The sequence below is a fragment of the Polypterus senegalus genome, chromosome 8, assembly GCF_016835505.1.
Source record: "Polypterus senegalus isolate Bchr_013 chromosome 8, ASM1683550v1, whole genome shotgun sequence".
Taxonomy (NCBI): domain Eukaryota; kingdom Metazoa; phylum Chordata; class Cladistia; order Polypteriformes; family Polypteridae; genus Polypterus; species Polypterus senegalus.
Window position 1 is genome coordinate 4,142,625 of NC_053161.1, and position 23,938 is coordinate 4,166,562.

A 23,938-nucleotide genomic window follows, 5' to 3' on the forward strand; every position below is an offset into this window, starting at 1 on the left:
GATTCATCAAAATCTTGACATTGAATTTTTGGACGATTACAATACTTTCCTTAAAGTAAAAATTGTGCTTTACATCGGACCTCTTCTCACATACAAAGTCATTTGCCCTCAATGGGTGGTTTCTCTGCACCGTGGAGGAAGAAGACGACAAGACAGCGGTAGCACCTCCTTTTGGTCCAGGGTGGTATCACATACCTGGGAGGAGCTCAGAAAGTCACCCTCTGACACACATGTGTGACAAATGATAATAATTCCATTATTTGAGAAATGAATTGTATTACTTCTCTGATATACCTGCATTATTTCTGACAGATATTACCTGCCTGTAGTTGGCAGTGTCAGTCACAACTTAAGTGTGCTGTTCTGAAGTGTAAAATTCAGTCAACAGCAGAAAGTGACCGAGCATCAAACAAACACAGTTTTAATTTGGTACAGAACTTTTAAGAGTGGGCAGTGTTGTGGCATAAAGCTCGTATCCCCACCTCACAGTGCCAGGGTCTCAGACTTTATTGTTAGATTGGTCAGGGTCTGAAGACACTGTAAACTGAGCGTTCTCCCCACATGTCTGTGGGTGGATTGGTATGATATTGCAAGTGTACCCTTGCCATCCAAAGATGGTGCCTACCATCCACCACAAACTGCTAATCCAGGCTCTGGCTCAGAAAGTGACATTACATTGCAACTCATGCAGTACAATCATAATCCAATGAAGCTGAATTGTTGAGGTTTACAAATATTGAGTCTGTGATGATTTTCAAACTGGCTCTTGAGCACTAACACTGATCACAGGGGGTTCAATGTTAGTAAAATGGAAAGCTAGTCTGTAAGCTGCATTAATGTTTGGTCAAGTTGTCACATGTGCTGCTCATGTATTTTTTAATATTATATTGAGCACCATGTCTCCAAAAAAATCATGAAAGATTTGGAATAGCACAAATATGTCTAAAGCCCATTCCTTTGAAACTTGAAAAGATTAAGTGTAGGTGTAGCCGCCGTAGTGTAAGGCATTGTCAAGCACGGGTAAACGCGTGCCGAAAGAAATCTTAAAGTCCAAAAGTTGTTTTTAAAATATTTAGTGAAAGTTAAAAATAAATAATCCACACAAGAATAAAAGAAAAAATAGTTACACACGTAGAATAAAAGGCAAAAAAAGGAAAAATGTATCTTCTATAAACTCAGCTCTTCTTGAGAAACTTTAGTTATTTCTATACTTAAAAGTTCTTTACTTCTTCTTTCTATACTTAAAGATTCTTGGCTTCTTCTTTCTATACTTAAAAGTTCTTAATTTCTTCTTCTGTATGCCTTAGGCATATGGTTCAACACTTAAATAAGTGCTGTTTTACGAGTTACTTCATACTAAAAAGGCCTGTAGGCTGGTTGGCACGGTTTAAAATCTTATGCCTTCCACCTTACTCATGGCAAGGTTGTCACTAACTGAAGAATATTGTTTACTCAAAGCTGTTAGAAATGGCAGGGATATACCAATACAATTCTATTTACAGGGATTATAGGAACTTCCCATAGATTATGCATTGTCATCTAGTAAAATATTCATGAATCTTATAGAACTAGGAAAAATGGCTCTTACAGTAGGTAAACAATCTTATTGAACAATCGTTATATATAAACGTCTACGCGTGGATGTGTGTGTGTGTGTGTGTCTGTCTGTCCAGCCCAGAAGTAAGAGTTGAAGTTGGGGTAAAGGGCTCCACCTCAGAGGAAACAAAAAACTTGCTTTGCCACTGATACACATGCAAGGCGAGTACATCAGCAAAACGAAACCTCAGAAGAAAGACAAAGTCGCTTAGCAGCTAACATCTGTAAACCGGTATCCTTTTTACTTTTCCTCCTGCCACTAATAACACAAGCAAGGCGAACATGGCAGCAAAACAAATCCTTCTAGGAGAGAGATGCCCAAAGTAGTTCCTTTCAATTACATGACATCTCTACATTTCAATTTTTTTCTGATGATTTCAATAGTTTCTAGGACCCCTGGCTTTTTACAGCACGAGCTTATGCAGCTAGTATTTAATAAATGGAAAATAACATAATGCAGTTTGTTTTTGATGGCAAATGAATTTGTTGTTCATGTATTTTGTTACTTTAGAAAAAATAGAGATCATTTCTGAGGGCAGAAAATGCTTTAGTTCTTTCCATTTTAAGTTAAAAATAATTATTTACCTGACAAATCTAAGCGTGATGACTGATTTCATTCGGTGGTGGTTCATTTCTCACTTGGACCCATTTGAGCTGGCTGGGATCAGACGGTAACACGTAAACCTCACAGATGAGGGATGAATTTCTGTAAAATTGTGTTAATCTATGGAAACTAAGAAAACAATTGCGCTCGAGCATTATAAAACTTCTCTGCATTTTCCCAAACCTTGTTTATTAACTTCACAGATCTTGGGAAGAACGTGGAGGCTCCTCCATTAACAAGTACAGCTGCTTCATAACAAATGGTATGTAACTGTAAGTGCTTCTCATGCCAACCCCAAGTTAATTATTTTTGACGTATGAGCTCATTAAAACACATCTGTTAATCTGCATTATAGTACTTTGTATTATTCTGCCAAATGGTTCATGTTCAAAATTTCCCCAAATGCACTAAAAATCCAATTGATTAACTAACTGAGCTATTTACGTTTTATTTAATGTTGCCATTACATTTCCGTCCATAATGAAATCCACCTTAAACAAGTTTTACCATGACAGAATAGAGCACAATGCAGGACACAACTAGACGACGAGTGGGCCACCATGCTACCCATATTACATTTCAAAAAATGTTTTTCAAACAGTAGGTTGCCAAGACCTACTTCTTGGCAGCACAAGTCTACTGTGACTTTTTTAGCTGCACACGCATCAGAGTGAGGCAGCATCTCTCAAATGCAGTCACTTTCAGATGATGCAACAATATTGGAAATTATACATTGACATATTTTTAGCGATAGTACTTCCTACATTTTAAAATATGAATTGCAGAAAATATGACTTTATTTTTGAACAACTAAAATTTCTGAAAAAAAAACATGGCAATAAGGAGAGGTACTAAAACGGGAAAGGTGAAGGGTGTGTTTATAATCTATACTAATAAAAGGCAAAGCCCTCACTGACTCACTCATCACTAATTCTCCAACCTCCCATGTAGGTAGAAGGCTGAACTTTGGCAGGCTTATTCCTTACAGGTTACTTACAAAAGTTAAGCAGGTTTCATTTTGAAATTCTACGGTATTCACGTCTCCCTGCTGATAACTGCAGCCTTTTTATTTGATCCACTGCTTCTCCGCTGTTTTTATTGTTCATTTATTACGATTATAGTTATTGTGCAGGTATTTTAGACTTACTTTACATTGTTCAGGTACCCATTTCCTTTATCATTCCAACTGTACCCTCATTAACATGTCTATTGAGGTGATAACCATCGATCAAAGAACTGTCACTTACCGAGTGGTTTCCATGCCCGGAGATGGCACCTGCCTTTTCCATTCTCTTTGTTACATATTGCACGGCCATATCAGGCTCACTCTTGATATCAAGAGGAACATTGTGTCTTATGTATTGAATGACTGGGACAGGTTCAAGGTGTGGACTGATGACGGTACAGGAGATAATTATACTACACAGGAGCACTAGAAGAGTGAAATGCTTAAGCCCTTCACCTATGGTTCTGCATGTGAGTTGATGGCTGCCGCTGAATTGTTCGGTTGTCGCTTTCAAGTGTACCGAAATGGCCAAATATTTTACACCTTTTGACGACCACCAATGCCTCTTAAACATCTTAGATTCACAGGTCGCGATTTGAGTAGTGGACACTTTGATGTTTATGAATGTTTAAACTCTCAAAAGCTGGATGCGAACACAAGTCCTGCAAATACTAACATAATTGAAAAAAAACATGAAACTCAAACCGATTATGACAGCAGCAATCCAAGCTGTGAGAAAACAGTAAAAAGGAGGTGTGTCAGACAGCGTGGTACATTTTCTGATGCAGCTAGACGGAAACAACCTTGTGATGCTGCCGCCAAATACTCGCAGAAAAATCCACAAGTTAATAGACAAGCTGCCGCTAAATATTCGCAGGCAAATCCACAACTTAATATCAGGAATGCCTGTCAAACATCTTAGATTCACGAGTAGCGATTTGGGTAGTAAACACTTCGATGAATGAAACCTGTCATCTTTACAACGGTTGACAAACAGGGAATGTAACTTGAACACAACACATCCTTCAAATACGAACCTGATTTAAAGAAATAATGATAATCAAATCCTTGATTACAGCAACACTCATAACAGTGACAAAACAATTACATTGACAATCATGTTACGTTATTTTTAAAATGTTTCCTTTTCTTTTTCATAACTTCATTAACAAACTACTTCTCCGCTGCGAAGCCCGGGTATTTTGCTAGTATTATATATATATATATATATATATATATATATATATATATATATATATATATATATATTTACATACAGTGGAACCTCGGTTCACGAACGTCTTGGTACACGTACAACTCGGTTTACGATCAAAAAGTTTGCCAAACTTTTGCCTCGGGTTCACGACCACACACTCGGTATACGAACAAGCCAGTTTCCCTTTAGGTTTGTACATGTTCAGTCTCCATCCATCCATCCATCCATTTTATAACCCGCTGAATCCGAACACAGGGTCATGGGGGTCTGCTGGAGCCAATCCCAGCTAACACAGGGCACAAGGCAGGAACCAATCCCGGGCAGGGTGCCAACCCACCGCAGGACACACACACTAGGGCCAATTTAGAATCACCAATCCACCTAACCTGCATGTCTTTGGACTGTGGGAGGAAACTGGAGCGCCCGGAGGAAACCCAAGCAGACACGGGGAGAACATGCAAACTCCACGCAGGGCGGACCCGGGAAGCGAACCCGGGTCTCCTAACTGCAAGGCAGCAGCGCTATCACTGCGCCACCATGCCACCCATGTTCAGTCTCTCCCTGTACATTTCCTGTGCAGTGAGCGAGCAAGAGAGAGAGAGAGCAACACACACACAGAGGCACACAAGACAGAGTCACACACACACACAGGCGTGCGAGACAGAGGCACGCGCACACACAGGCGAGAGGCACACACACAGGCGCTCCAGGCTCGAGAAAGAGACACACGCACACAAGAAAGAAAGAGAGAGAGAGAGCGAGCGAGCAAGTGAGAGAGGGAGGATTGGACGCACAAGGTAGAAAAGGCTTGTTTTTGTTTTCAGTTCTCTTTACAGTGATCGGTTCATAGCGTGCATTGTGGCAATGTTACTTTTCTTGGTGGTATATTAAATTACGGATTTTTCAAATGTTCCTTTTTTTCCCCTGTGCTTAAAACTCTTTTTAAAAAAGTGTTTACTGTACAGCGATCGGGTTGTAAGGCTATTAGCGTGGACTCCTGCAATGTTACTTTCTTGGATGCTTGCGGTTGGTTTTTAAATAAAGTTCGGATTTGTTCAAATGTTCCTTTTTTTCCCCCCCTGTGCTTAAAACTCATTTAAAAAGTGTTTACAGCGATTGGGTCATAAGGCTATTAGCATTAACTCCTGCAATGTTAGTTTTCTCTGTTCAAGGTTTTCTCGGTGTTATTCAATGTTTTTACATTTAGTTTACTATTAGATGTGCATTCTATCGTATAATTAACTATATTTGTGCTTAAAAATCTTAAAAAAATATATATATATTTACATACAGTTTGTACGGTCTGGAACGGATTAATTGTTTTTACATACAATCCTATGGGGGGAATTTCTTCGGTTCACGACCAACTCGGTTTACGACCAGAGTTTTGGAACGAATTATGGTCGTGAACCGAGGTTCCACTGTATATATATATGGAAGCGAAGGTCTGTGATACGGTTTGCATATTTGCAGCTGGAGATCCACAAAGGGAGAAAATAAATCATGTATCATAAAGTAGTTTTTATTCTTGAGCTTTCAACCCCTACCAGGGGCCTTCATCAGAGGATAATGACTTAGACTTAAAAGAATCAAAGGCAATATATAGCAAAAATTAGGTGGGAGGGGGGGAGCTAGGTCAGTGTGATTGGGGGTTGTTTGGGCGGTTGGGGGGTGTTTTTAGGTCATAAAGTTTTATTCATTATTAATAGCACTGCTGCCTTGCAGTAAGGAGACCCGGGTTCGCTTCCCAGGTCCACCCTGCGAGGAGTTTGCATGTTCTCCCTGTGTCTGCGTGGGTTTCCTCTCACAGTCCAAAGACATGCAGGTTAGGTGCATTGGCGATTCTAAATTGTCCCTAGTGTGTGCTTGGTGTGTGTGTGTGCTGGGGTGGGCTGACGCACTGCCCGGGGTTTGTTTCCTGCCTAGTGCCCTGTGTTGGCTGGGTTTGGCTCCAGCAGACCCCCATGACCCCGTAGTTAGGATATAGTGGGTTGGATGGATGGATGGATTTAATAATGTTCTTCTTAGTTTGCTTATGCTGGGTTTATCTCCAAATGTCTGTTAATGGTGTTTTCGTTTGATAGCCAAGATTCAGCCAGCTCTCTGGCACTTTTAGTACTGGTATTAAATCTTACTTGTACATTGTCCCAGTTAAATGTATGTCTGGTTGAATTTGTGTGCGTATATATCAGTGATCGTGAGTCCTTCCTTCTGACGGTGTTATGATGTTCCTGTGTATGTGTTGCGATTCTTTTTGATGTTTGTCCTAAATATACCGCTGGGCAAGAACTGCATGGAATGCTATAAACTACGTTTATATTGTGGATGCTAGGTGGCACTGTTGCCCCCTAAACCCAATAGACAGACACTCTGGGCAGCAGGTAAAAGCACCGAGAAGTATGTTTAATTCTTTTTTCTTTTTTAAATACTGTTCCCCAAGCACCACAGCCACAATAACACAGGCAAGCAAATCACAAAACACAATACTAAACAACTCCTCTTTTTTTATATATCCACCTCCTCCCAACTCTGCTCGCTTGCTGGGTTTTCAGCAGTCCTTTATATATCGTCCGACCCGGAAGTGCTTCCATCCTTCTGTCCACATGACTTGCCAGCACTTCCGGGTCAGATGGAGAACTTGAGTTTCTCGTTAGCCCGAAAGTACTTCTGGACTCGTGTCTTGATAGTACTTCCGGGCTATGTAGGAAATAAGAGTCCCAAGTGCTTCTCATAGCGTCCCTTGGTAGCACCCACGGTACCCAGCAGGGCTGTGATAAGGAACTCCAAAGTCCATGATGCCCTGCAGGAATCTGGGGCACTGTTAACCTATAGGGAAGCTGCCATCTAGTGCTTTGGGAGAGGTAGTGTCCAAACATAGCTTCCTTCCATCCTCGGAGCGTTGTGGCCGGCCTGAGCTGCTGGCTGTCCCTTACAATATATATAATGTATATGAGTCATAAATTGGCTTATGTCTGTGTAAAGTAAGCTTATTAAAGCAAATTGTATTGTTAAAACGTTTTAGACTATTAAAGCTGGCCCCTGTATGTATTATAATGAGGCCGTATGTGAAAAAAGGTGAATGCCTTGCTGCTTAACTCTAACCTCATCATTATGTGACATGTGATACAAGATGGGGGCAGAATGTTAGACTTGTATTAAGCGGATATTAGAGATGTACCAACTCACCAAGGATTGGCTCCCACCTTGTATCCAAAACTGCCGGGATAGGCTCCAGTCTCTAGGACCCTGCAGTGGATAAGTGGCATAGAAAACTGATGCACGCATACAGTATATAGATTGCAGTACATCTGACCAATTTATTGTACAGTGACTTCCACCATTTAAATGCGCTAAATGAAAATTAGGTACAAAAAGAATAAGTCAAGGAAAAATTTCAAAAGGCATTAGAGGTGCTTCATTTTCTTCTCTGTGTGGAAAGTGTGCAAGAACAATCATTCACTGGATGAATCTGCTCTTTCTGCCACCTCTTAGATGAACATTTCTGATGCCTGAAAAACAGTTACAAATACTCTCAGTGGCGATTCAAACAACGACCAAGTGAAAAGAAGACTGTGGTGTAGAGCAGTTTTTAAGTAAACATTTTTGGGGGAAACAGTTGGCACTTAATACCAGCTAGCTCTCAAAACTTGATGTCTCCCCTAAACTGAATTAGAATCCAGCATCTTTTCTGGCTTTAACTTCTTGACATCTTACTTACACAACTGAAGAGCTTTATCCTATTCCAAGAAACAAGGTAGCAAAATAAAATCACAACTAGCCAATGTGGTTAACATCAGTAATGGCAAAAGGTTTTGAAGGCCTGGTTTTTGCTTGCCTCACAGGAAACGTGGTCCCCTAAATCAAGTGTAACAGTAATTAGGCAAATGATTGTATACATTCTTTAAATCAACTATCCACACCAAGGCAATCCAGAAGAAATTAAACACAGTGCCATTTTAATTTGAAGATCTTAAATGTCTATGCCTGTTCATATATACTGCTGAAAAAATTAAAAGAAACACATTGAAAACACATCAAACCTCAGTGGGAAAAACTGATATGGACTGGGTAATGTGTTGGGAATGAAAGGATGCCACATTGTTTGATGGAAATGAAAATGATCAACTTACAGAGGGTTGAATTCAAAGACACCCCAAAATTTAAAGTGAAAAAATAATGCGGCAGGCTAGTCCACTTTCCTGAAATTTCATTGCAGCAACTCATAATCGAGTAGTTTGTATGGCCACCACATGCTTGTATGCATGCCTGGCAATGTCCTAATGAGATGACGAATGGTGTCCTGGGGGATCTCCTCCCAGATCTGGACCAGGGCATCACTGAGCTCCTGGACAGTCTGAGGTGCAACCTGGTAGTGTCAGATGGACTGAAACATAATGTCCCAGAGGTGTTCTATTGGATTTAGGTCAGGCTAGCATGGGGGCCAGTTAATGGTATCAATTCCTTCATCCTCCAGGAACTGCCTGCATACTCTCGCCACATGAGGCCAGGCATTGTTGTGCACCAGGAGGAACCTAGGACCCACTGCACCAGCATTAGGTCTGACAATGGGTCCAAGGATTTCATCTCAATACCCATTGGTAGTCAAAATGCCGTTGTCTAGCCTGTAGTGGTCTGTGCATCCCTCCATGGATATGCCTCCTCAGACCATCACTGACCCACCACCAAACCGGTCATGCTGAACAATGTTACAGGCAGCAAAACATTCTCCACGGCTTCTCCAGACCCTTTCACATCTGTCACATGTGCTCAGGGTGAACCTGCTCTCATCTCACAGGGTGCCACTGGTGGACCTGCCAATTCTGGTATTCTATGGCAAATGCCAATTGAACTCCATGGTGCCAGGCAATGAGCACAGGGCCCACAAGAGGATGTCAGGCCCTCAGGCCACCCTCATGAAGTCTGTTTCTGTTTGTTTGGTCAGATACATTCACACCAGTGGCTTGATGGAGGTCATTTTGTTGGGCTCTGGCAGTGCTCATCCTGTTCCTCCTTGCCCAAAGGAGTAGATACCAGTCCTGCTGATGGGTTAACGACCTTCTATTGCCCTCTCCAGCTCTCCTAGAGTAACTGCCTGTCTCCTGGAATCTCCTCCATGCCCTTGAGACTGTGCAGGGAGACACAGCAAACCTTCTGGCAATGACACGTATTGATGTGCCATCCTGGAGAAGTTGGACTACCTATGCAACCTCTGTAGGGTCCAGGTATTGCCTCATGCTACCAGTAGTGACACTGACTGTAGCCAAATGCAAAACTAGTGAAGAAACAGTCAGAAAAGATGAGGAGGGAAAAATGTCAGTGGCCTCCACCTGTTAAACCATTCCTGTTTTGGGGGTCATCTCATTGTTGATTACATGTTTTAAAAAGTCATTTTTAAGACTTTCTAGTTTATCTTTTCTGGTAGAAGACCTTGGAATGATGAGCCCAATTTGTCAATTTTCAATTCAAATTCAAATTTAAGTCAATTTTTAATATATAGTTGTTTTTTTATTTTCTAAATGACTACTCTATTACATTACTGAATGACAAAAAAGTCAAAAGTTATGGCACTATTATGAAGCAGGTGTTAACTAGTAGCTGGGGTGCTGTCAAATCAGCTGCATGAGCATTACCAGAACTTGACACACACAAAAAGCAACTCATCAGATTTACACTTCTGTCAGTTCCAAGCCTGATTACGATACTCTCCGTCATGTGATCTTAAGGACATACTATACAGTAGCTACAGTTCAGGACAATATCGAATTTGTATGCACTGTTGTTTTGTGGTATATAAATGAACCTCCAAGATTCTTTTTATATTGGTGGACAAGATAATACTGGAAATTCCTAAATTATTTGCCTTGATTTACATGTACACCCTATATCATCCAACCATCACTCATATCTCAAACACAAAAATCAAATCAAGCAATACGGCCAAGGCTAATGACCTTACCTTCAAAACAGAGCAAGCAAGAATACCTTTACAAGTGCCTATCACTGCTCCGGGGTGCCTCCTCTGGTAGGGCTACACTTCAGAATACCATTGGCAAAGGCCAGGAGCCACTCAAGAGCTGCTCCCCTACCAGATAACCTTTGAAAGGGCTGCACAAAACAAACAGACCAGTAGAGGCTGGTGATCACAGTTTCAAAATACCTTACTAGGGACCAGAGAGACACCTATATCCACCTACATCTCTCATTGTTACCCCCTGAAGTTCTAGCAGATCGAGCAAGGCTCACACCTGAGCAAATATAAAAGGCTCCAAAAAGGCCCAGATTGCTACCTTTGAAAGAGCTAAATAAATTAAAGAATCACTCAAACAAGCTGACATTAGCCAAAAAAGTCGAATGATTGAGAATTTACCCTTGGTCTTGCTCTTCTGTCAACCTGAAGTTACATTAAGCCAATGATAAGGTACAATTTAAAAATGTCCCCAAAACCTCCCATTTTCACATTCCTTTACAAATTTCCTTCGGACAAATAGTTTGTTCATTCTATCTATCTATTTATCTATTGTGGCGAGTAGCTGGGGCTGCTACCTAGCCGGGGCGCCCAGAAGGACCGGAGGAGGGCTTGCGCCTCCTCCAGACCATGAGGGGGTGACTGCCCTGATGGCTTTGGGGACCATGGGTATAGAGCTTTGAAGTTGAGCCCTGTAGGGGCCCACGGTCACCGCCTGGGGGCGCCCCAGTGCCTTTGTAGCCCTGGACCTCAGCACTTCCACCACGCCCGGAAGTGCTGGGGGGAAGAGGAGTGCTTCCGGGTGCGCAGCCAGCACTTCCGCCACACTGGGGAGTGCCGGAGGAACATTGTCGGAATGCACCTGGAGCACATCCGGGTGATTATAAAAGAGGCCGCCACCCTCCATACGATGGCTGGAGTCGGGAGAGAAGGAGACGAGGTCTTGGAGGAGGCAAAGAGGCGGCCTGAAAAAGAAAAGGCATTTGTGTATTTGGCCTGGACTTGTGGGGACTTTTGCGGTTTGTGAGCACTTTTGTAAATAGCTTGAATGTATAATAAATGTGTTGTGGGTGAACCAACGATGTCTGCCTGTCTGTGTCCGGGCCAGCTTCCACACTATGTATCTATCTATCTGTATTCAGCTGCAGCCTTTGTAAGATTAATAACAACAATTGCAAAATACAATACCATAAGAAATATATAAATGCTTGAGAGAAAATGCAGAAAGAGGTTATTTCCAGACTGCCAAGCATCATCGATGAGGCAACAGTAAAGAAGGCAAATTCTTCCAGCATTGAGGTTGACATGGTGGAAGTGTAAAAACTTATTAAATGAGCTTATTGCAGAGATGAATGTTTAATTAAAATCAGTTTATTATCTATAACATCAGAGCATAGATAGTTTATACAAATATTTGAAAATCAATCAATCAATCAACATTTATTTATATAGCACATATTCATACAAAAAAATGTAGCTCAAAGTGCTTTACAAAATGAATAGAAAAATAGAAGACACAATAAAAAATAAACATAAGTCAACATTAATTAACATAGAATAAGAGTAAGGTCCGATGGCCAGGGTGGACTGAAAAAACAAAAAAAAACTCCAAAGGCTGGAGAAAAAAATAAAATCTAAATAAATAAAATAGTATCTTACATTGAGAAATTTAGATATGTCTTATAGGTTCCTTATCAGAATAATCCAAATATAATGGTAGTCTGAGCACCACCATATTTAAAGCCAACCTTATTTTGTTTGCGTTAAATGAAGGAAAGGAGAATCATTATTGATCAGAATGGTCGACTCTCATCAAAATATTTTTCTACCTTCTTAATCTATTTGTATAGGCTTCAGCAGGATTACATTCTTGAGCAGTACCTTAATCTGGCGCCACCCATGGGCACACCCAAATAGATTCAGTAAGTGGAGCTCAGATCATTCAAATCAGTGTGTGGCCTGACTCCTCTGACTGGTACTCTCACTACGGTACAGATAAGTGGATGTGCTCCTAGGTAGAATGAACTCTTGAGCAGCAATATAATCTGGACTGTTAAATTCAATGGTTTATGGTATGGTCCATAAACAGAAAACAATTGAAGCCCAGGAAAATAGAGTTGTCTGAGGTTAACAAATACCTTAGTTTCAACAATCACCTAATTATAAGACCCATATCTTGCAAGAGTAATCTAAAGAGTCCATAGAAGGAGAAGTACAATAGTGCTGGTTCCTCTAATACAAAAATGTCAGAAGGTATATTATTTTGACCATATAAGAACCTCACTTCTTGCTGGCATCGATCGAGGGAAGGTCACTTGGTCTTGGTTTTCTGGTAAGAAGTCAGGGAGGATAACTGGCAGATAAAGTGCTGAATTCACTTGTAAGTTCTGAACAAAGAATATAAGACTTTGAGAGTAGCAGTCTCATCCTGGGACACAATATCTGGAGAAAGAAAAATAAAAGACACATTAAACTGCAGCAGATACCAAACATGTCAGTTCAATCCCACGACCGAGGTGGAGACACCAAATTGCAAGTATTTTTAGGGCATGAAAAGCTTTACACTGTAGGTGCTCAAAGCCTAAATAATCAATCAACTAAGGCAGGGTTTCTTAAACTATTATAAACTATTATTATAAATAAAATATTATTATTACCATTACAAACAATATTTGTGGCAGGTTGCTGGGGTAGGTCGTGAGACACAGTTGTATTTAAAGAGAATGGGTCATGGATGTTATGCAAAGTGCCTTGTGGTAGATTGCCACAGGGATGATTAAGCAATAGACATTGCTCAGCTATGACAATCAGTGGCAATTCTTGAATGATGACCCCACCCACTATGACAACTGTTTGAGGTTCTCCAAGAGGGAATTCCCCCCCCAGCTGCTCTGACGACAGGGTGACAAATCTTCAAGGAGGAAATGCCAAGATGGTCCATGAATCTTACTGGTGGACCAAGTTCTAATAATTGTAAAGGAATGGGTATGAAGACACTACAAAGGGTAAGGTTGGGTTGTAAGAAAACGAAGATTAAGAAACCTTGAACTAAGGAGTCCCTCAAAAACGTAGCTGAAAAAAACAGATTGTCAAGCATCTGATATTTACTTTGGTGAAATGAAGGCCTCACCAAATCAAGTTTTAATGTTTCAAAAGATTTGCAGTGCTCTGTCCATGGCTTTGCGTTAAAAGCTCCTGAGATGAGCACCAGCCCCCTGCATTCCTAAACTGGGATTAAGCAGGTTTAAAAAGTAGGTGCATGGATAACTGATTGTGAAACATATATAAAACATATTAGTGTGTTGTTAAAGGTTCTGTAAAGTTTCAAAAACTACAACATAATTTTGTACAAACCTAACACTATGTTTGTCTTTTAAAACAGGAAAAACTGTTAGAGAAGTATTGTATTTAAAAAAAAAAAACCCTAAAAGTGTCTTACATAATTATTCAATAAAATGAAAAATGCCTCCTGTTGAATTGTCAGTCTAATTAAGTGGCATTTTAAATTACATTCTGATAGATGAGCAAATTAAAATTCAAAAAGTGACACGTTCCATACATTTTTAAAACTACGGCTTTCTCAAATTGCTATAGCTTATCAATATTTATGCAAAGCGGCTCTCAATTCAAATTGTTGGCAAAACTAAATATTTCAAATTGTTTGCTCAAAACTCTTGTTATAGAGACACATTCCTGAAGCTGCTCTGAAAAAATGAAAACGTGACTTTTTGAATTTTGCCATATATTTCCACTGTGTTACAAGGGCAAAAAGCAAAAGCAAACTGCAGGGTCTATAAGATGAACATTGCTTGACCATAAATTTGCTATTGATTTTTACAGAGTGATATCTCATATCAGTGCATGGCTTGATGGCAACTCCGGTCTGTACCGCGAACAGAGAAGGACTGCTGTGAGGTATGATGGAACGGTCCTTATGGATGACCAGTGATGGTAGCTGAGTGCCAGTAATTCTCAGAGCCGTTTTGATGATACACTGTGGGGTCTTCTTGTTCTCAGAGGTGCAGTCAGAGTGCCATGCTGTATTGCAGTACGTGATGACAGACTATGGTGCACCTGTAGACGTTAACCAGCAGTTTTTGTGGGAGATACAATCATGGCCGAAATTATCGGCACCTCTGGAATTTTTCCAGAAAATGCACCATTTCTCCCAGAAAATTGTTGTAATTACAAATGTTTTGGTATACACACGTTTATTTCCTTTATGTGCATTGGAACAACACAAAAAAACAGAGAAAAAAGCCAAATCTGACATCATGTTACACAGAACTCAAAAACCAAATTACACAGGTATGAGTTGAGACACAATTTGTTTAGTTTGATAGCCTGTTTGTTTTGGGGGTGATGTTGAAGACAGAGCTGTAGTCAATGAAGACCATTCACACATAGCTGTCCCTCTGCTCCAGGGACAGCATCTTCAGTTGACCTGTTTGCCCTGTAAGGGAACTGGTATTGGTCCAATTGTGTCTGAGAACAAGTCATTCAAAGCTCTTCATAACAATAGGGGTCAGGGCCACCAGGAAATAATCGCTGTCAGCTGTTCCGCACAGTTCTTCAGGACCCATCCAGGAACCCCATCAGGGCCATCTGCCTTATTAAGGTTAATGTGACTTAGAGCAAATCTCACCTCATGTGCATTCAGAACTACAGAAGTTAAAACGGATGAATGGAAGTAGCAGACAAAAGTACTTGATTGTCATTTTAAATTCCATACTATGTAGTTTAAGCAGTGCTATTCATCTGCTTCATTATTTAGCAATAATGGTGGATTATGTACAAAAACTGGATGAAGCAAATGGTAGCATTGTATCATATCTAAACATCTCTGTTCATCTATCTCCTAAATTCACTAAGTCCACTGCAGGACCAGAGGTACACAAAGATTATAGCAGCAGCTTCAGGTATAAGACAAGAATCAACCCTAGATGAGGAACTTCAACTTTTACCTGTTTTTATGTGTTCTGATATTTTTATAAATTGAATTATGAATTATGGTGACTCTTTTCTTCTTCAGTGACTATTATTTCTTAAAATGATTTCATCGAGAACTAGGCAAGCCAACCACCATCCCCTAATGTTTGTCTACATACCACCTAGAATGGCCCCACTCAAGTTGAATCGACTGGATGATTTAGCCGACAGTGATGTTTTAAATATCTTACACATGGGAGAGCGAATGTGTGTAGAAGATGTTGCTGACAGTAATTCAGTGATTGTCATTCACCCTTAGCATGTGCACAAATGAACTTGTCACAATGCTCTGAAAAAATGACATAGTCTAGACCCAAAGATGCACAGTCGAGTTTAGTTTGAAAGTTGGGGAGCCTCCTGTTTTTATTTTTAAGTACATTTTTTCTCTTAATAATATTTATTTATCATTACTATTTCAATCCCTATTTTAACATTACTAAGTTTTGTTGTATTTTAATAAATGTGCATGGTAGCCTATTGTAAGTGTCACACACGTGTGCATGGGAGGCAGCTAAAGGGCCTGTATGAGAGTAATTTCATGCCAGACCAGGGGGTGGCAGAGTGCACTAACTCATTATCTCACTTCTCTGCAGACCAGTTACGAGAAATACTGCCTGGCCCTGATGACATCACTTCCAGTTCCAGGCCTGATGGCGCCACTTCCAGGTTCTGGCCCCATTGATGATGTCATTTCCTCTGCTGGCCTTTAAAGCCACCATCTTTTGGACACAAAGTCAGCTCTGTTCTGGACTCCGATCTGTACACATCTGTACAACAATTATTCCTATTTTTGCAGCCAGGAAACAATATATGGGTGGCTGCCCCAAATCTTTAAGTCTCTGGTCCATTCTTGTGACATAAGTTTACATACATAAACAGGATGGAGGTCATACAAATTATTATACATAATAGTGGCATAAACAGACCAAAGATTCCCTAATTCCATAATTCTTTTCTGAAACATACCTTTTATGGATGACTCATTCCTTTTGCCTTTAAAGCAGTCTGATGCAAGTTAAATTTAGAGTAACACTTGAATAAATTCTTACAATCTTTGACAAAGGATGAATAGCATTAACTGCTATCTAATGAAGAAATTAAATAATGACTTACCAATGAAAGGTATTATAAAGTATCATTTAATGATATGTATAACTGTTTAAATATACATGAACTATTAATCTGCTAGTGTTTGTTAATGACTTATTAATGAAACGTATTATAAATTCAGCTGAGGAATTTCTACCGCTTCTTACTCATCATTGTGGTTTAGCTCTTATTTGTTCTCTTCTCTCACAGTGCTCTACATTAAAACACATGGGATTGTTTTGAGACTAGATATAACTATACATTTATAGTCTTTATGGCGAATGAATTATGAAGGAGGTTGCCAGGGGCAACGGCACAACCAGGACAGCAAAGGCCAGATGGCACTCCCAAAGGAAACCTCCAGAAGAAATTGACACCCGCACTGGCAGATAGAGAGCAACTAAACATGCCAGTGTGGGAAAGCCAGGGGACGCTAGACAATGGCATGCTTAGTGCTCCAATGAGCAGTGGGCAGGGGTATCTGTACAAGAAAACAAAGTGGCAACTCAGGAAAATATATAATGTACCCTTGAGGTTCTAGAAGGTATGTGACCCAGCAGATAGTGGGAAGCTGACAGAGAAATGTCAGGGTTTATTACAACCATTTCAGTTTGCTTGTCAAACTAATTGAGATACCAAGGGGGCCATTGCTACTTTGCTTTACCTGCTGTATAATCACTTGGAGGGCATCCCTCTGTTTGAAGACTTCTCATCAGTTTTTAATATCTTCCAGTTCAACTTCTTGCAGAGAGGCTTATTAAAGCTTTTAATTTGGGCCTTAATTTAGTAGTGTAGCTGAATGACTTTTAACAGATAGGACTAAATGAGTGAAAGTAAATGGTTTTCCATCTGACATGCTGTCTTCATTCACAAGATCCCCTCAGCGGTGTGTTTTTTTTTTAGCACTTTTGTACATCATCTACACTGGTTGTCACCAAAAATTTAACAGGTATATCTTAAAATTTGATGATGGCTTAGTGATTGTAAATGAAATAAGTAACAGGCCAGTGGTAGGTGATTTGGAAACTTGTGTAAGCAGTCAGCAAATTAACACCTCACAGTTGCTTGAACACAAAAGGGGATTTCTCATAATGCTTCTCCAGATTTCTGAAGTCCACTACCAGCTAACTTTCAAAAACTTTAGGACATACCACAGTTAACATTGCCTAGCAAATATGTGCTGCACTTTTGACACCTTGTTGAATTCCTCACCTGGCAAAAACAGGTTGTCATGAGACTAAGTGGACTAAGTACATTATTAGGAAGATCTGTGTCTTAGACAGGTCACTCAGCTTAAAATACAATATCATGATTCAGAATGTATTGGGTGAATGATGTATTCTGTCAATAGGTATAAACTTTACATTTTTCTGAATCAGAGCACAAGTTAGGTGTTATCATTGACGACAATCTATCTTTCAAAACACACATAATAAAACTACCTAAAACATGTTTTACTAACTTAAAAATATTGAACAATTAAGATATTAAAATATAAAAAATACTGAAAAATTAAATCACTACATTTAGTTACAGTTATTCAAAAGCACTACAAATAATTCTACATGTAGCTTTCAGTTAATTTAAAATACTACTATGGGAGTCATTACAAGAACTACAAAGTACAAACACATAAATCCAGTTCTTAAAGTGAAGTCAAAGTTATTTCTTCACAAACATGGTATATATACATTTGCCATGCAAAACTGTGTTCTATAGTTAAGCATTTTCTACAACTTTTTAAAAATACGTAGCCATGGAACACCACTGGAAAGTTAAAAGGCTAAAAGCTTACCAGATACGTCCTCTTTGAAGTGAGAAAAGAAAACATACCTTCCTTATTTTCAATGCACATTTGTGACAATAAAAGGATTTTGAGATAACCACTTATTTGCATACTCCTGATATTTAAGGTAAGCATATTTTTTCTGTTTATTTTTGTGATACCAGTGACCTTCCTAGCAGTAATTCTCACATAATCTTCTCACATAAATGCCGAAGGAAATCAAGATGTGGCATGAACAGTTTATTGTGATTTTGTCTTTCAAGAGGAAGCCACGCCCCCTGGGGTGAAAGGTTATTGTGAAAGAAGGCAAGTGCTGAGCTAGTGCACATAGCTGGTCTTCTTTTACAATGGCTGAATCTTAAAATATTGTTTTTTTGTTGAAAATGACGGGCAAGATCTGTTTTACAATGTGTGCAATCTCAAGACGTAGATCAATGCCAAATAAGTTTCCTGGCTTTGAAAAAGGAATGCATTTGGTTGTTAGGCATTTGTTTTCATGCCAACCCGTGTCCCATTAGATTGTAGTATAAAATGTCAGGAGTGGCTATGCATTCTGTAAAATTTACAGATAATGCTTAACTGTACAAAATAATTTTATATGGCAAATGCATATACAGTACACCATGTTTGTAAAGAAATAACTTTGACTTGAAAATTCCTTTAAGGCTAATTATAAAGTTCTGCTTCTTACATATAAATCCTTAAATGTTCAAGTCCCTACCTACCTAATTGAACTTCTCATTATATACAACCAAGAGTGTGCTTTGAGATCTCATGAAGACAGCCTACTAAAGACTACAAGAATTAACTAAATAACTCTGGGAGATCAATCTTTTCGTGACAGTGTCCTAAAACTATGGAATGATCTGCTTGCTTATGTAAGAGATTCCCCTTCAGTTTCCACTTTCAAATTCAGCCTGAAGACTCAATACTTTAGTCTAGCATACCCTGGCTAAGAGTTCAGGCTTGAGAAGAACTTGTTATGGCAGCGCTGGGTGCAAATTGGAAACCAGCCTTGGATAGGAAGGAGGTACTTGGCTGGTGTTTTTCAAAATGTCTGGAATGGATGTCTGCCTAGAGCACCTTCTTACCATTGTGATGTACTGTATCTCTGCTCAAGTACTAGCTGGTGGTATTCTGAGTTAATGTCAGTTTTGGAAAATATGCACATTAGAGGTTAGGAACAATGGCAGAATTTATTGGGGATGAAAGACTTGCATTACGGCCAGCTGCATTTAGCAGGTACAGATCCATCCATCCATCCATCCATTATCCAACCCGCTATATCTTATCTGCAGGGTCTGCTGGAGCCTATCCCAGCCAACACATGGTGCAAGGCAGGAAACAAACCCTGAGCAGGGCGCCAGCCCACCGCAGGGTACAGATCCACACAAATCAATATGTACTTTGCATTCTTGAGTTTTGGTATTGTGTCAATAGAAGAAACCTTTAACATTTCAAAAAAGCTCCCTTAACATTCTAGATACTGCCATTCCGAACGCATCGTTTTGCTGATGAGAAACAGAATAAAGTCAATGCTTGGACATATAAAGTGATATGAAGATGAATATGATTGTCCTTTAACTTTCTGAGCCTTGTTGTGGTGTCTGGATAACAATCAGTAATGAACAGCATAAGCTGTTGAATACTGTTGGTACTGAAAACACATATTCATCCAACTTCTCAAGTAGTCTTATGGCTACCTAGAGAGACATGAGTTCCATTTAGTTTGCAAAAAGAAGCGTTTTTTGTTATACCATTTGACAATATGCCCACTCAGAAAATTCCTGGCAGTCAAGTATCATTTACCTTATTGGAACTGTTCATAAATACATAATCGGATAGATAACAGGTTGTCAGATGCACTTTTTCTGTCTAGTAGTATAACTAAGACTCCAGTGCCAATTATGTCATCATTTATGTCACTAGCAAGATATGGTCAGGGGCCTCTGTCCATTTTACATCCTTGGACAGACAGGTTGACCAGGGACTCCCAGTCAGAAGTGAATGCTTATCTAGTTAAGTAACAGAGAAACATCCCTTTTCTCAACTGAGCAAGCGGTTTTTCATGTTGTCGCCAGAAGAGGATGATATTCAACAGTGAAAGACTCACTCTCTCTCTAGGCACCGCTGTTCTTCTCAGCTCTTAAAGTCACAGCTTCACTGTACTATAAGGATGTGACATCATTCCTCTTCCACATTTTGGTTACAATAACAGAAACACAGTTCTACATAACTTTGTGTTTTATATGGCTGTGTTAAACAATAAAAAAACCCAAACCATTAGTGATGTCACTGATTTCCTTTCACTTCATGCTAGTAAAGAAGACAGTGCTCACCACATTGTGAACCACTGAAAACACAGATAATGATGTGAATACAAAATTCTTCATATTACGTTTGGTTTGTGGTGCTAGACTACCCAAACAGTTCTGTTTCTTTGATCAAAAAGGCAGACTTTTTGATGAACTCATATCCTAGTACTTTGAGCTTCATTCAAAATCTGACTACTGTTATTCTGACTAAGACATAAAAAGATTTAGTGAGTGGCTGGCAACCTGTCATAGGCAGAGTTAATCTGGCTGAATGTGCTATTGGTGGGAGAACCCCCTTTTGTATTTTATAGTTGTGCTCACCAGTTTCACAATGCTGATGTTTTACAGGTTAAGTGGCCATACAACACACACTCAGTAATATTCATAGGTGGTCCATGCAATTGGCAGTTACCATTTTTTATATGAAGTATAGCAGACAACATTTTAAAGGCTTTTAAAAACTTCCACACAGGCCTTATTTCAGTCACTTTTATAGGGTGCAGGAAAATGTATCATGCTCACTTAATTTCTTTGCCAACTTTCTCTGTTCGTCCCCCACAGCCCAAAGATGTGAATGTTAAGTTAAATGTAGGCAAATAAACTGTCCTGGTGTGAAATGGGGGTGTATGAGTGAGTGTGACCTGTGACAGACTGGCATCCTGTCCATTTGTAATGGAGAAAGAAGCTTTGAAAAGTTAATGAATAAATATTTACTTATTTTGTTATAACTTCTGGAATCAATGAAGCACTATCTATCTATCTATTATTGCAAAATGTTCACTATTAAGTTTATTTTGTAGAAATGTGTGCACTACTGCCAGACTTCCTGTTAGGCACACTGTTTAATAAAAAAGTTTTAACTTTGTTCTTCATGTTTTTGTTGGTATTGGGACATCTAAGATTTCTTGGTGTTAATCTGAACTGGGAGTTGTGGTGGATGCTTTTCTTTCTCTTTTTTTTATTATTTACTTATGTGGCTGACACCTTTGCTAAGGTGACCTATAACGTTTGAGATACAATTAGTTAAATGTCTTTATTTTTTCCCCTTGGAGCACAGGCAGGTGAAGTGACTTGCTCAGGGGCACAATGTGTCATTAGCAGAATCTGAACCCATAGCCTTAGAGTTTGAAGGCCAAAGTCTTAACCACAATGCCACACTACTTTTACTTTCTCTTACAATATGCTTTAACACTGGTCGGATATTTTGAAGTATTGTTTGTAAATTGTCAATTATTTGATTATTTATTATAAGTCTGAAGGAGGCTAGAAAATCTTAAAAATAATCTTGGTCAATATTCAGTTTTTTGTTCCCTGCTTGTCCAGTGGCACTGTGTGAGACTCTAGGGTACGTGGGTGGAGTAAAATGATAAATACTCTGTTTTTTATTCATGAACCAGATAATATTCCATCGTTTTGTTTCAAAATGCATGCATTTTAAATGTGTGCATTATTATGTCATACAGCTGTACTGTATATATAAAAAATAAAGTTCAATTTTCTCAAATAGCCCAGTAGGTGTCTGTTAATGTTCTCTCCTAGTACATGCTGCATGAGTGGCCCATGGCAGGTTGCTGCTGTGAAGGCCAATTAAATATAATTATTATTTTGTAAATTATTTGCAGGGTTCATTACATTGACAAGAGTTTTCAGGAAGGTTTGGCAAATAATTGGCATTAAAAGTTAAATACAAATTAAAAATATCTGCATTATTACTCAGCTTGCTTTCAGTGAAGTTGTCTGCTTTATGGATTATATCCAGTATCATGAGTGCTGCAATGTAAAAATGACAGGTAAAATGGAGTTATTGCACTCTGTTGCCCTGCAAAATACATGTGTTACAGTGGCACAGTGGCTAATGCTACTCCCTCACTGATTCAGCAACCTGGGTTTCAATCCTATACCAAATTATTGTCGTTTTTTAAGTCAGCACACTCCCCCCATGCTAGTGTGGTGCTTTGGTTTTCTTTCTGTAGCCCCAAAAAGATGCAGGTTAAGTTAACTAGAAACTCTAAACTGGCCTTGTGAGGGATTGAAAGTGTACATGAGTAAGGCATGTGATGCAATGAACACCTCATCATTGCTGTTTCCCAGCCTTTCTTAAATTCCTTATGTGGTAGGCTTTAGCACCCCTTGACCAAAAGATCCTCATTTGTTTTAAGGAGATTTGACAGTGGGCAAGTGACTGAAAGTCCATCTAACCAGCAAGCTTCCATTTTTCAATATTATGGATATGCTGATATTCATGTGGAACCTTGTCATATAAAGCAAATTTTGTTTGGTATTGAGGAGTCAAGGAAGGAGACACTGGTAACAGAGTCAATAAATGGCTATATTAAGGGTCACTAAAGAGGTAAGTTGAGCCACTGGATGATCAAGATAGTTTTTGTCTCAAGGTTGAGTGGATATCTCAAGTGGATGAAAAATCCAGCAACATCCTAGGAAATGTTGGCTTAGATGGAAAGATGGGAGTTCAGGAACACATTAGGGAACAGTGATTAAGATGTACAGTGTAAGATACTTCAGGGCTAAACTGGGAGTGTGTACCTAAGCTGACCTGAAATGGGATGGGACTTCGACACAGCAAAGAATAAGCAAAGACACACACCAAGAGTTAGTTATTGTTGTTTGATATAATAATTAGCTTCTAAAAGCTAAATTCTCTTTTTTGGACAAATAAAGAATTATCTATCTGTCTGTCTATTGTCACACACGCGTGTTAAGGAGACAACTTAAAGGGCCTGAATAGATGTAATTCCATGTTGGGCCAGGGGGTGACAAAGTGTACTAATTCTCTCTCTCAATCCTTTGCAGACCATTCTCAGGAAATCCCGCCTGCTTCTGGGGCAGCCAACGACATCACTTCTGGTTCCAGACCTGATGACATCACTTCTTTTACTGGCCTTTAAAGCCGCGATCTTGCTTCCAGTATATCAGTTCTGTTTTGGACTCAGTTGTGTGAACATGTCTTTTCGTACTAATCATTCTTGCAGCCAAGAAATATACTATGGGTGGCTGCCCCAAACCTTTGCAATATCTTTTTGTCATTCTTGTGACAGTGGTGTAGCCGGCCGGATTAAAGAAACCCTGAGGAGAACTGAACCGGACCTGAATCTTGACCAGGTGGGAGAGTACCGGGTGCCGCGTTTCCGGGGTGTGGGGTTTGTTGAGCCAGGAGTCCTGTATCATTATTCTGGGATTTACTCTACGCATCCTTTACTGGAGAGGAGTCTCTGTTGACATTCTGCACATGTGTACATTGCACGTGTGTAGAGATCTTATATTCTATTGTCATTTTGGATACTGTTCAATGCAATTTTCCACTTTCTTATAATAGCTTTGGGTTTCAAGACCACTTACAATATGAAATGGGTA

General features: G+C 39.5%; 2 protein-coding genes across 4 annotated transcripts in view; one reads left to right on the forward strand and one right to left on the reverse strand.

Annotated features, from left to right (window-relative positions):
- LOC120533710 (protein shisa-like-1a) overlaps nt 1-23,398 on the forward strand; it is a 434,490-nt gene extending 411,092 nt beyond the window's left edge. For both annotated transcript variants that reach the window (XM_039760617.1, XM_039760618.1), the window contains exons 6-7: nt 2,404-2,462; nt 23,378-23,398. In XM_039760617.1, coding sequence (XP_039616551.1) covers nt 2,404-2,436 — 33 coding nt within the window. In that variant the 3' untranslated portion in view covers nt 2,437-2,462; nt 23,378-23,398. The remainder of the gene's footprint in view (nt 1-2,403; nt 2,463-23,377) is intronic.
- parvg (parvin, gamma) overlaps nt 11,964-23,938 on the reverse strand; it is a 44,699-nt gene continuing 32,724 nt past the window's right edge. For both annotated transcript variants that reach the window (XM_039760614.1, XM_039760616.1), the window contains exon 13: nt 11,964-12,829. In XM_039760614.1, coding sequence (XP_039616548.1) covers nt 12,762-12,829 — 68 coding nt within the window. In that variant the 3' untranslated portion in view covers nt 11,964-12,761. The remainder of the gene's footprint in view (nt 12,830-23,938) is intronic.